Here is a 14,175-nt window from a genome sequence, read left to right on the forward strand (position 1 = left end):
TCTGGCCCAATTAATCAGTCACCTAGTTCGTAAAACATGATTTTTTAAAATACTTATTTATATACTATATATATATATATATATATATATATATATATATATATATATATATATATATATATATATATATATATATATATATATATATTAGGGCTGGTTATTTAACACGTTAATTAGATTAATTAATTATGGAGAAAAATAACACATTTTATACACTAGACCCGCCCCAGACCTATGTGGATCATCTTATACAACAGTACATTAAGAAGTTAATATTGTGTTATTTTAGACACAATGTTGTCTGTTTTGCTCTATTTTGCCAACCAGAAGATAAAGACAAAGCAGAACTTTTCATGTCCGAGCAACCCACAGCAGCATTTCATTTCTTAATCCACGTTTTGAAATATTTTGGTGAACCATTTGGTGCGTTGAATCAGTGGCATATGCATTGGCTTTTTTAAAATTTATTTCATATTTTCATAGTAGTAATAATACAATTAAGAAAATAAATTATTAAAGATATAGTTCACCCAACCAAAAATACAATTCTGTCATCATTTATACTCACATTGTCCAAAAGAGTAGGCAATATGTAATCAATTTGATCAAATAAAATATTTCTTGCTGAACCTACTTTTTGTAATGCCTGTTTGCTGGTTTACACAACAATGACTTTAAATGATCTTTTGGGAGTAATTTCTCCAAATTTGATGTGCGATTAATTTGATTAATTAATCACCACATCATGTACTTAAATAGATTAAAAAATAATAATTATCGCTTACCGGCCCTAAGATATATATATGTATATATAAACAATTGTAGAAAATGTTTGATTTGTTTTTTGTTTGATTTGATTTGTCTATCATGGAGAATATACATAAATTGAAATCTTTATGTAAATGTGCCAGTTAAATTAAATAAAACTTTACTATTAAATTAAATTGTAAAGCTAATTGTTAAACTTTATTTTCTATAAAATTATATGATTAAAAATATATACAGTTCTTTTCTCATGAATTTGTATTAGACTTTTTAAGGCATTAGAAGGAAATATATTTCACTCATAGGTAAAGCTATATATATATATATATATATATATATATATATATATATATATATACAGTGCTTCTTGAAAGTTTGTGCACCTCTTAGAATGTTCCATATTTCTGCATAAATATAACCCAAAACATCATCAGATTTTCATGCAATTCCTGAGAGTTGACAAAGAGAACCCATTCAAATAAATGAGATGGAAATAAATACTTTGTCATTTATTTCTTCTTGGAAATGATATAATATTATACAGTATATCTAATATTAGAGAGGCTAACATATGTGAATCTCTAGGATTAGCAGTTAATATGAAGGTGAATTAAGAGCTCATCTGTTTAGAGTTGTTTTCAATCAGTGATCAGGATTCAGTGCATGCCCTGTTTAATTTAAAGAACAGGGATCTAACAAAGTCTACAAGGAGAAAGCCACAGCTCTCCAGAAATCCACTGCTGCCTGTTTGCTGTTTGATAAAAATCATGTGAACAAGGGCAATGCTGCCAGCAATGAATGGAGTAAATGTGTTTTCAATAGCTCTCTGCTATTCTCAATTATTTCATTGTAATACACCTTTTAGTCATTTGGAAATCATTACTCATTCATTCTTACTATCCTGAATAATGCAGACAAGGAAGAAGAAAGCTGAAAAGTTGAATCTTGAAGAGGAGGAAAATACTGCAAATTCTCCAGAGGAGCCACTGGCCTATCAAGCTACCATAAAAGTGGTTAAAAATAGACATTATGGAAGCAATAGTGAAATTGAACAGCTCCTTTGACAGAAAATCTGATGTTCTTTCATCTACTTTACCAGAGTTGAATGTATCACATTTCCACCAGAACGGCCGGGACTGAAGAAGAGGCAACAAAAGTTAACAAAACTCACATAGAGTGCCTGGAGAAATTATGTGCATACTTGGAGATTTAAGTGTGAAAAGTTTAGGGAAAAGACCTTTGACTTAGAGTCAAGATCTCAAAAAAACAAAAACAAAAAAACATTTTAACTGTTGAAATAAATTCAGTTCAGTCAGCACCAATCGCCACAACTTCTCTGGCATTTATTGTCTGAGTTCATCATTATCAAGTGAAAGAACACATTTTGCATGTTGAAATATTGAAACCCCTGCAATACGATGGTAAAGCAATACATATCTTCCCAGATCTTACACCAATGTTTCGAAACAGAGAAAAAAGATTGACAAAATATGAAAGAAATGCAGGGAGCACGAAATGAGATGTGGATTTTGTTTACCCTCTAAGTTCATTGTGACTGTGAGGGTTTTGATTCATATCAAAATGAATCATATCTACAGAACGCAGTGGAAAATTTGTGAAATACAGAAATTGCTAAATTTGAAAATGGGATCAGAAGAAACAAACAATGATAAAAGCTGTTTTATCGTGTGGGGTTCTTCAGGGTTCCAACTTGGCCCCAATTCTATTTTCTTTTTACATGCTGTTACTTGGTTCTATTATTAGAAAACATGTTACTGTCATTCCATTGTTACACTGACATAAATTTATCTGCTCATCAAATGAAATTCAGATGATTTGAATAACCTCTTGGCCTGTTTGACTGATGTAAAGACATGGCTGTCTTTAAACTTTCTGAATTTCAATGAGAATTAAACAGAAATTTATATTTGGACCCTACGATTCCTCTTTTTCTCCTAAACTAAATTTGGGGTGGGCTGTCCTCTGTTGTAAAACCGTGGGTGAAGAATTTGGGCGTTGTGTTTGATGAATCTCTTCGACAGGCAGATTAACTCTGTGGTGAAATCCTGCTATTTCCAACTTATACTTTTATTGAAAGTAAAGACTTTTCTTTCTTTAAAAAAAAATTGAAGAAGTAATCCATGCCTTTATTTCTTCAAGGTTGGACTATTGCAATTCTCTTTATATTGGGATTAGTCATTCAGCTATGACACAATTACAATTAGTCCAAAAGGCAGCAGCAAAACTGCTACTGGGCTGCTCATAAACGAGATCATATTATCCCTTTCTAAAGTTCTTTACACTGGTTGCCGGTGTACTACAGAGTGGATTTTTACATTTTACTTCTAGTTTATAAAACATTAAATAATGATATAGCACCACTCAACCGGACCCAAAAGTTTTTTTTTTTTTTTTAATTATTATGCTGAAGAACTTTCTTTTATGGTACTCTAATACAATTTTAATTGTTTTTGTCGTATTGTTTTATTGTGTTGTGTGTGGTTTTAGTTGTTGCATATTGGTCAACATGGTTTGTTTTTAATTGTGCTATATAAGTATCTGTGATTTTAGGAATAAATTATGGTTAAGGTTAGGTTTAGGGGTAGGGATTGGGTTAAGTCTATATTTTTGGACAATAATGTTGATCCAGGATCATCAGAAGATGTTGATCCAGGAACATGTCTTACTTGGCAAAATCACGGAGACCATAAATATCAGTCCATAAAACTTATTCAAGGATTGATTTTTTCCTAATAGATTCAAGAATTCTGCAATGTGTAATTTCAACAAAATACCATACTAGGCTGTTATCAGACCATGCCTCAGTTTCTCTTAACCCAAAAATAAAATTGAGTAGAAGAAATTATACCGGGAATTTGATATGTTATTAAATTATGTCAAATTTTGCAAGTATCTAACAAATATACTTAATTTTTAGAAAATAATGATAAATTAAATAATGATCATGTATCTGATTCAGTAGTTTGGGGGACAACGAAGGCAGTTATCAGAGGTGTTATTATAGCATAAAAACAGCCCAAAGATGACAGAACAGGGCTAAATTGATTGAAATAAACAAAATTATCAAAAAGTAATCCATTTAGAGACTACTCTTAAAAAAGAGTTATATAATTTTTCTATACTTTCTCAAACAATAGGTGATAAGCCCCTAAAAATTACTCACACGACAATTGAAGCATTTATAGGCAACACATGCGATATATTAAATGTATAATGGGAAGATTCTAGTTGACCCTAAGGAAATTAATGGTTGCTTTACTGACAACTACCAAAATAAATCTATGAATCAAAAAGTGAAAGAAGAATTCTTTTCTGATTTGGACCTCCCCATTCTTAGTCCTAAAGCAAAATAATGTTTGGATCAAGGGATTTCATTGGAGGAAGAATTCTTCTGAAGCAACACAAAACACAAAGGGCCAGAATGATAGACAGACTGAAATTTAAGTTATTTACTCTCCCACAGTCTGAACCAAACTAGTAGCACACTGCATTACATCAAACATCATTCGTCCTTGGCTGTCATTACTGTATGTCAATCATGTGGTGTGCAAAAAACAATGATGTTAGTTGAGTTTGTCTGCTATCATCTGGGCTGTTTATGTATGATTTGATCAATGTTTAGATTTAAATTTAAGTCTAATAATCACAACAATCTATTGTATTGTTTCAGAAGACTTATATGTGCTGCAAGACATTTCTGGTCATCATAACATTTGCATTGGCATTTCATCCAAAAAAACAAAACAAAAAAAAAACCTGGAGAACTATTTATTTAAATAATTGTTCATACTGTAACATGATTATTTACATCTTGTACAATACTAAAGCCCTTCTATTTAGTCAGTGTGAATTCTACTTACTTCATTTTAGGCTTATATTATTGAAGCCATCTTGTTGCCATTGACATCACACCACCCTCTGTTTGCCTTTGCTCTGAAATTATTGAAATTATTTTATTTGAAAATATGCATACATTCAATCCTAATGATTCAATTCAGATGTACCGATTCAATTCTGATTCGCAAGCTCATGATTTGATTCGATTCAATTCAGTGAATATAGATTTAATACAAATGCTATTGATTTTTCTAAAAAAATTAAGAATGAACATCAGTTTACAAATGGTGAATGAATAAAAATAAATTAAGACCCACAGTCCTGTATTTTAAACTCTGCCTTTTATAGGGGCCTATAAACTATTTATGGAAACTACTTTTTTAGGCTTTTTATTAGATAGAAATATATTTCACTCATAGGTAAAACCAAATGCTGACCAAAGATAATACACACACACACACACACACACACACACACACACACACACACACACACACACACACACACACACACACACACACACACACACACACACACACAGATTTATTTGTTTCATTGTCATGTGTCATAAACACACTACTTATCATCATTCATAGGTAATGATAAAGGGGAAAAAGGGATCTGTATTGACTTTAATTAGTCAATAACCTCGACTGTTTACTGCTGTACACTAATAAGAGGTGCATATATCTTGTGCAAATGTGAACCCAAACACCCCTCAACAGATATCTAATTTCAGAGAAAAATATTCAAAGCATTACAGTCTTTTTAATGGATAAGAAAATATTTAGCAGTGAAAAAGGGCCTAAATCCAGATGTCTTTGTTTCAATCAAAGCCGCCCCAGACAGAGCGATGATTTTTACAGCATTGTAATGCGAGAAAAAAACTGTTTTGTAAAATATAATGTCCAAAATTCTAGAACTTATCGCATTAATAGATTGAAGCAAAGTATTAATTTAAGGTATACTGTTTTGTCACTTTGCCATTGTTCCATGTTTGTAACTTTAAAGATGTGTAAAGAAAGGCTAATGGACGTTTGAAAAACTAATGAACTTCAATACCATGACTGAGGTGTCCTTGAGCATAAATTGCTGGCCACTGCTCCGGGTGTGTGTTCACGGTGTGTGTGTTCACTTCTGTGTGTGTGCACTTTGGCTGGGTAAAATGCAGAGCACAAATTCTGATTATGGGTTACCATACTTGGTTGTATGTCACGTCACTTTCACCTTCACTTTCACTTTAATTGCTGTAAGTGATCCCCATTTACTGTAGATCAGCTCTAAAAAGTTTTATGGATGTTTCAATGATTCATCAATGAAAACTTTAAAGGTAAAAATGTCCTTTTGACATTACCTGGCCTGCATCTATTTAAGCTGTACAATAACAGTTCTGACATTCTGCTTATCATCTCCTTACAGTTTGTGTTCAACGGAATAACGGTGTCACGGTTCGCGAATGCACCGTCTCCAGCTGTAGTCATGTTATGTCATGTTGATTGGTTCATGTGGGCGTTGCCACTGATCGCCTGATCAGCGGCAGGTGCATCTCATTCCAACCCCCTATTTAACGCCCTGTCTTTCGTCTCCTGTTTGTCAGATCGTTGTTTGAGGTCCAAGTGTTGATGTCTGTTCGTGCTCCTGTGTTCCTGTCCTTGCCCTGTTTCCTGTTTCGGTCTCCTTTGGATTATCACAGTCACTCACGGATTATCACCACGGATCACCGATCTACCACCGTCATCGCTACCAACGCATTCAAATCACCTACTCACCTGTCTGTGCTGCCATCGTGGTTCCTGCGTCACTCACCAGCATTCATCCATCACAACTCCTGTCAATAAACTACCTTTACTTGCATCTGCCTCCTGTCCTCCATTGTTAGCATCACAAACGGAAGTCATAAATGTTTGGAAAAGCATAATAGTCAACATCTTTCAGCATAAACAGATGGTGCAGGTTATGACATCTATAGCTGCTGCTGTGCCCCCCCCCCCCCCAAAAAAAATGGATGACATTTGAAATTCATGACTACTTGGGTGTGATGGTTTCTACTACTATTTGCCTCATTTGAAGGGTCTCACAGAGCTGAACATGTCTATGGGGATTAGAGAGAGCAGAGAGTGATGAGGTGGTCATGATGTTGGGAAAAATATGAGCTGGTAGTGCTCATTTTTTTCTTTAACATTAATGTTGAAATTATACGGGGAGAACTATTTAAGCAACCATGCGAGGATAATGGCCCTGTGCCTTCATTGTGTGCCAGGAGAATCCTGGAAAGTAACACAATCCGCTGGAATCCCAACAGCAGACCTGCATTGTATTTGGTCTATTTTTCAGCAGCAGTGAATTCTGTAAGCACAGGCCCATAAAAGTATCACATATTGGCCATGGCTACATTTTGTATCACAAACATCACAGTTCACACAGAATCAAAGCCTTTATTATCTCTAACCATTACACATTTTTATTTTCATCAGGGAATGTGCATTAACTTAAGAGACCTCCTCAAATCATTATAGTTTACATGTAGTATTAATATCACAAGTATCTAACATGCTATTCATAAAGCTTCCTCTCATTGTCTTCCACGTCTTTATGGTCAAAATGAAAAACAAGATTTAATATTTAAATAATTTCACTTTTTGATTAAATAATTAGTCCATTACTTTTAAAAATATAATAATTGATGTTTTCATTTTATCAAGAAATTTGTTTTTTAAAAAATATGTTTTAATATTAGGTCTGGGGCATGGGTAAAACAATATACATACAAAGGCATTTGAAAAGTGCCCAAAATGGTGATGAAACCATGTTTTAGAGAGAGAGAGAGAGAGAGAGAGAGAGACCTTCATATAATAAAAAATAAAACCACTGAAAAATGTTGAATGATTGATGCAATAAATTATACCCCACAGAAAAGTTTCAAATGTTAAAATTATAATTAAACTGATTACTGCATATCCATCTCTGAACTAAACTGACACATAATTGGTGTAGAAACAATTTTCAATCAGATTGTTTAGATAATATAATTTTATACAAATATCAAAAGCATTTCTGGGAATTGTTAAATAAAATAATGCCACTGTTACATAGCAGTCATTTTGTGGACTACGTGTATATGATCCTCATAAGTTTTCAATTAAATAAACAACCTGGTACAAATAAAGAAACAGCTATTTATTCTCATATCCTGTAGGCTTGTTTACAGCGCTCGTATTTTCACACTAACCACCAGTCTTTAGCAGTTGCGTTGTCTTTCACCAGTTTCCCCAAATGATCCATGAATAGAGCTGAAAAAAATAACAAGCTCCACTGCTTGGTATAATTGTCCACCACCATTGCCTGAGGCCAAGTGCATTTCCAAAACTGATTTGCTTTTCAGTTTTTCCTCTCTAGTGGAAGCCGGGGGAAAATCCCTCAGTGAAAGAGGGACACCCGCTCTGATTTCATCTGCAGTCGGGCCTCTGGGTGACCTTGTGAAGCTGGGACTAAACTGGCTGCTCTTAAAACCACAAAACCACAGTTGTCTCAAGCCAAGCCAATTTTACTGCCTACTCAGAGTAGCCTCCGATCGCAGGAAAACCAACACTGTTGGCTGATGTGGCCGGGGCAAATGTGTTTAAAATGGCCAATGGAAAAAGTATGAGATGCTGTTTGACTGTTAATTCCAGCACAATGTAAACGCGCTCTGTCTCTCCATCTAAAGCATTAGCTGAGCTCACATTTGAGTGTATGTTGAAAACTATATCAAGTTTGTACTGTTTTTGAAAGAAGTTTCTTGTGCTCACCAAGGCTGCGTTAATTTGATAAAAAAATATCACTATACTTTAATAAGTTGTTATAAAATTACATTTATTTTTCTCCCGAAGGGTTATATTTTAATTATTATTATTTTAATATGAAACATGCATGAATAAATAATTTTCAAAAAGATCAGTAACACTGTAACGTCCTTTTAAAAACGGATTAAAATATATATATATTTTTTTTTTGGTAATGAACTGGATGTTCAAAACAATCTATTTATTTATTGTTTGTTTGTTTGTAACAATGTAAAAGTCATGCAACAAAGGGTTTAGTGATGTTTTAATTAAATTTCATTATGTCTAAAATATGAACAAATGTAAATTAAAGTGCAAACTGTCATATGATGCTCCCTGAGACAAACAGGAAAGAATATTTTAGAAATATATATATTTTGACTTGTGAAAGAGGACTGTCACTTTGCCTGTTCAAAACTGAGGTGGCAACACGCAGAAGGTGTTAGAGTTACAGTGACCCCGCTCTTCTATATTTCCCATTACAATATTTAGAGATCATTTCAGAAATATACTTACAGGAGTAGCAGTATGGACAAATGCCTGCATTAGGTTTCACAAAGCAAGTAAAACAAGCGGTACAATTACATTTCATTAACCAGTGTTTATTTTCTAAATAATACATAGAAAAAATAACATTGATGTACTTACTGTTAATAATGCTTGAGGAGTTCATGAAAATATACAGTACACTAGTCTTCTCTGTGACAAATAATATCAACATTATACAGAAAAAAACCTAACAAATGAACAAACAATCAGAAATAATCATGAAAAATGACATATGGTACAAATCAATTTGTTATTAAAATAATATTGTGGTAAGTGCCCAAAACAGTGCATTTAGGATGTATACTGAGCAAAGTGGGTTTATTGAGTCTAACCAGTACTCACGGAGACCATCAAGGTAGGAGGTCAAGCCTTTTAGGGTTGTATTTGGAGATACAGAACGACATGTCTGGTCTTGATTTTTATGTCAGTGCAGTCACAGAAGAATATCCAAATTCGGAGACCAAACGATGACACAAAATTAAGCAGGGCATTGAAAAAAACACTCTCAGGGTAATAATATATATCAAATAACATGTAACATACTTGATTTAGATATAAAGGTTGTGAAAATAAAAACAGCACGCAAAATGAATATTCAAATGACACAATGGGGTAAATGATCTCTCGTTGCAAAAAACGTATGATTAAATGCATCTAAATTTGCTATACTATGATGAAAGTAGCACACCATAAAACTTTTTACATCTCAGACTTTGGGACCACGGTTTTGATCTTGCAACTGTAATCTTCTATTAGATTGGAGAAAAACATGCTGAACTGGTCTAATATTGATGTCCAGCAATGTTACTAGTAGCCCTGTACAAAACCTACACAGCTGTGTAGAAACACAGAAAGTGAAATTACGGCAAACATCTCAGGATGTAAAGAAACCTCTAACAGGTTGAAACATTTAAATCACAAAATTGGATGTACAAAATAGGACATTAATTTGCTGAGGTACAACTTCATCTGCATGTACGGACATGAGGACATGCCTCTTTCTGCAGTGAGGATGAAAATGTAGGGACACGCGCTAGATTATAGAAGGAATCTATACATGAGGCTTTCTATACGTGGCCAAACATCAGCAGCTGAGCCACCACAAGCAGTCTTTCAGTTCCTCTCACCCATTCTATTATTTACACAAAACCACACGAGCTCCAGACCGGTTCAATGTATCTACTCAGCAATTGGAAACGGAACCTCTCTGACCAGTTTCCCCAGAATATACAAACATATGGAATCTAAAAACACCTGTGGAAGTCAATACAGCAAAGGAACGCTTTGTATGATTTTCCAAAGGTGGCATTTCTATAACATTTTCCTTGTGCATTAGAGACTTTTATTCATTACTCACACAAATTGAGTGGCTGGGAAAACAGGTCATTTCTTACGCCAGGCCTTTGCTTTCTATCCGGAACAGTGAAATGAACAGCAAGGAAAAAAAGGCTTTTGATCACACCAAATAAAACTGGAGACATATAAAAATAATTTAGATGAACTGTGTAAATATAAATAAAAAAAGACAATATTCTTAATAAATAATGACATTATTTACAACACTGTATATTGCTAAGAGATTTAAATTACTAATACTGAATAAGTAAGCAGCAAACATTACAGGCATGAGGTACAGCCTGTAAAAAAAAAGATCCTGTTAAGTTTACAGTAGACTGTTTCACCAAACTTCATTTGATTTGATCTGGTTTTTCATGGCTTCAAAAGAACAAGGTAATTTTACGTTAGAATGCATTCCAATTTTTTTTTTTACATTTCTAGGAAAAAAACACCGAAAAGGTTGATTGCCGTTTGTGTACAGTAAAGAACTGTATGTACTGTAAAGCTCAGTAATAGTACATTTTCAGTGATGTCTGAAACCGCTTGTGATACTGGTTCATATAATTGCACATATATTGGTATATGTTCTAGGCACTCTTTCCAAGTGATAATAAAAGCAGCGGTATTTTAGCAATTACTATGCAATAACAGCATACAGTTTAATACTAGGAACAAAGACTTCTATACAGACTAAATATGACATGATCTTTACATCAAAAGAAATGACGACTGCTTGTGTACATGAAGAAATAAGTCATGACTGGCACAACCTACTCTGTCATCTCACTGTTGCCATGTCTCTAGCAGATCAGATTTTTTTCCTTTGGCTATCCTTAGATGGTCAGACTACACACATTTCTCTTTTATACTCGCAGTTTCAACCAAAGGTAGTGAAAAGAAAAGAACATAACAAGACACAGTATGAAGTACTATTCAATGATGTCATACACGAAACGACTATATATTTAATTTAACAATTATGATAACCTGTCTGACCATAGCAGCTTTTCTTTTTATGGTAAACTTCTTTTTTTTCTTTTTTTACTATTTCAACAAAATAACTGTTCAAAGAAGTGCAGCAACTGTGGTTGAAGATAAAAATATTGATTGACAGAGATACAGTTGAACAAAACCACCAGACATAAATATACACACAAGGCCCTTCCTACCTTAAACTCTTCACTTCTGAAAAAAAGAGAATATTCACTGTTAGACCTCAATGCCATAGAAATAACCTCTTATCATTGGCTGGGCTGAGACAACCTGTGATGTTGGGATATTCTGGTTTGATAAGTAGCTTCACTTCTATCACAACAGTTGTTGTTGTTTCTATGCTACATTGCTAATGTAATGAGAAAGATGTCATTTAGATGTATTTCTGAGAGCTCAGGGAGATTGTGAGGGTGGCTGATAAATGCTTCCAAGACGTTTTTATGTTCCTTAGATGTTCTATGCTTTCTAAAAGTAGTTTGTATACCAATTTGTAGGTATTTAATGGGGTCATACTGACTGCCATTACTACCACACTACCATAGACTCTACTCTGCAGTTTTACACTGGTGTACATATAAATATAAATCTTAACAATACCTGTTATTAAACAGCATATTTGCAGTTGTGTTGAACTTTAAGCCACTTGTTACATACACTGCTGTTACGCGCTAATGTTACAGTTAGTTATTTTTCACAAAAATAATAAGCACCACAAAAAGGGGACCACTGATGGCATATCTGCCGATGAGATATATCTATTACAAAATGCCAAATGAATATGAACTGCAAAGCCTAAAAATATTTTATGTTTTCTACACAGTTTAACTTTTTTTTTTTTTTTTTTTTTACAAATATAATGCTGTATTAGATTAGCACAAACACCTTGATGCTAAATGCTAACTAAATTCACAATGAAGGCTAAATTACATTCTTTGCGTCAATATTTAACTCACTTTTCTTATAATTTGGCTTTTTTTTTTATGGACACATGGCTTCTAATAAAATATGTTATTGTCCTGAATACCCTTCAGCTGTTCTTCATCAACATGGAAACGCTGACTGACTGCACATTTTATATGAGTTATTAATTGTGTCCGGGATATGCTGTGTCAGTGTGTATATAATTGTATTTCTCTTTTAGTCAGTGATCTCATTGGCTACTGAGTCTCTAATAGGGCTATCAATCTATGAAAATGATTAATCTCATAATCTGTTTCATAGTTCTAAATATATATATATATATGACACCAGACAGGGGTTAATTTTTACTCGTTTCAAAAAGAAATTCTGTAGTCAATCTAATTATTAACATTAATCATAGCTATCAAACTGCACCAAACACGCAGGCAGGAAATACGTCCCATCAGGGATTGATTTATAAATAAGTCATCTGTGAAGAACATCTTTCTTCATTTACTGATAGCAACACGGGTGCGCAATCCATTTCAATGAGCTCTGAATGTTCAGCTCAGATCACATTTCGGAAAATCACACAGAACAGAATGAAACCATTAAGTCAATTAGTGTGTGAACTTTGACAGCCAAAACAAAACAGCCTTTTTTCTGCAGAGGGGAAACTGTTGGCATATCTACATGTATAAAGCTGTTTATATGAATATATAAATGCGTATATAGAATGCGCCTATATGAATATATGTATTCCTGTAAAGTTGATATAACTGCATTTTGACCAGAGGTAAAATCTATTGCAGACTAAGCTACAAACTGTCCATAGACAGAATTGGCTGCATTGCCATGGCAGCATAACTAGCAGCAACAGCTGTGCTAACACAGCTTCTTTCACATGCTCTCACTCTCTGGATGTAACTCACTGGATCAACACCTCCTCTGATGATTTTTCGGCATCAGATTTGTACATTTCTTGCTGATATACAGGATTTTGTGATTTAGGGCCACTGCAGCTGCACTCGTACATCTCCCTATGCACTGTGAAACATTCCCATCATCCCTCGATGTTTCATACAGGCGCTGAGGTTGTCAGCCAGATTTTTTTTCCAAGTGAGTATGAGGAGCTCAAACATGCAGAGGAGTGCAAGCCATTCGTGTGACACAGATTTGGATTTGATATTAGGGTCCATTTGAATGTATTTCCTCTTTGATATCTGAAATGATAAATATAGGAAGACGGAGAACACTTGATTTGAGAGGACACAGCGTATGGCTAAACTGTCATCGAGTCAGTCTCGGAGGTCAGGTGTTAAGGGGCATCGTGGAAGCATCAGAGGTCCTCTCATTCATCGATTTGCTTTAGTTTGGAAGTCTTGCAATTTGACTCAATTGGAATCATCCCATTTTCTGACTACGGTCAAACATTAACAGCTGCATTTTTTTCCTTTCCTCCCTTATTCCTCTGGCTCTACATAAAAACAACATTGCCATGGTTGCGCTTTACAAATAATGATCAATGAAAGCAAACATAAACCAACAAAACTGTCAGCCCAGGCTGGTTTGAGCTTTAGGTTGATGACATCTATGGTTGCTATTGCCAGAAGTCATTCATAAAACTTCCACTTCTTGTCCTTTGCGAAACCTGTTGTTGATGTGTTTGGTTGGTTATTTGTTTTTGAGTGTCATACACTCTTAAGTTGTCGCGGTTTGATGAGGAAACGAGGGCATGTTGGAGTGCGGTGTGAGTGGAAAGGCCCTCTTATAAGCAGCATGTAGAGAAGAATGGTTTCCCAGCAGGCCCCCTGGGTGCCACAGGGGGTACCAAGCTCAGCCAATGGACCTGTTGCGGACTCCTTTGTTGTTCTCCTGGGCGTCGGGGTCTCGACATGCACAGTCCTCTCGAATGTCACACGACATAGGGAATGGAATCACCTGGCACAGA

The 14,175-nt window shown here is 34.5% G+C and overlaps 1 protein-coding gene across 2 annotated transcripts in view; it reads right to left on the bottom strand.

Moving 5' to 3' along the window:
• Nucleotides 1-12,557: 12,557 nt before the first annotated feature.
• LOC132137160 (pappalysin-1-like) overlaps nucleotides 12,558-14,175 on the bottom strand; it is a 124,818-nt gene continuing 123,200 nt past the window's right edge. For both annotated transcript variants that reach the window (XM_059547454.1, XM_059547453.1), the window contains exon 22: nucleotides 12,558-14,165. In XM_059547454.1, the coding sequence (XP_059403437.1) occupies nucleotides 14,061-14,165 (105 nt within the window). In that variant the 3' untranslated portion in view covers nucleotides 12,558-14,060. The remainder of the gene's footprint in view (nucleotides 14,166-14,175) is intronic.

The sequence above is a fragment of the Carassius carassius genome, chromosome 4, assembly GCF_963082965.1.
Source record: "Carassius carassius chromosome 4, fCarCar2.1, whole genome shotgun sequence".
Taxonomy (NCBI): Eukaryota; Metazoa; Chordata; class Actinopteri; order Cypriniformes; family Cyprinidae; genus Carassius; species Carassius carassius.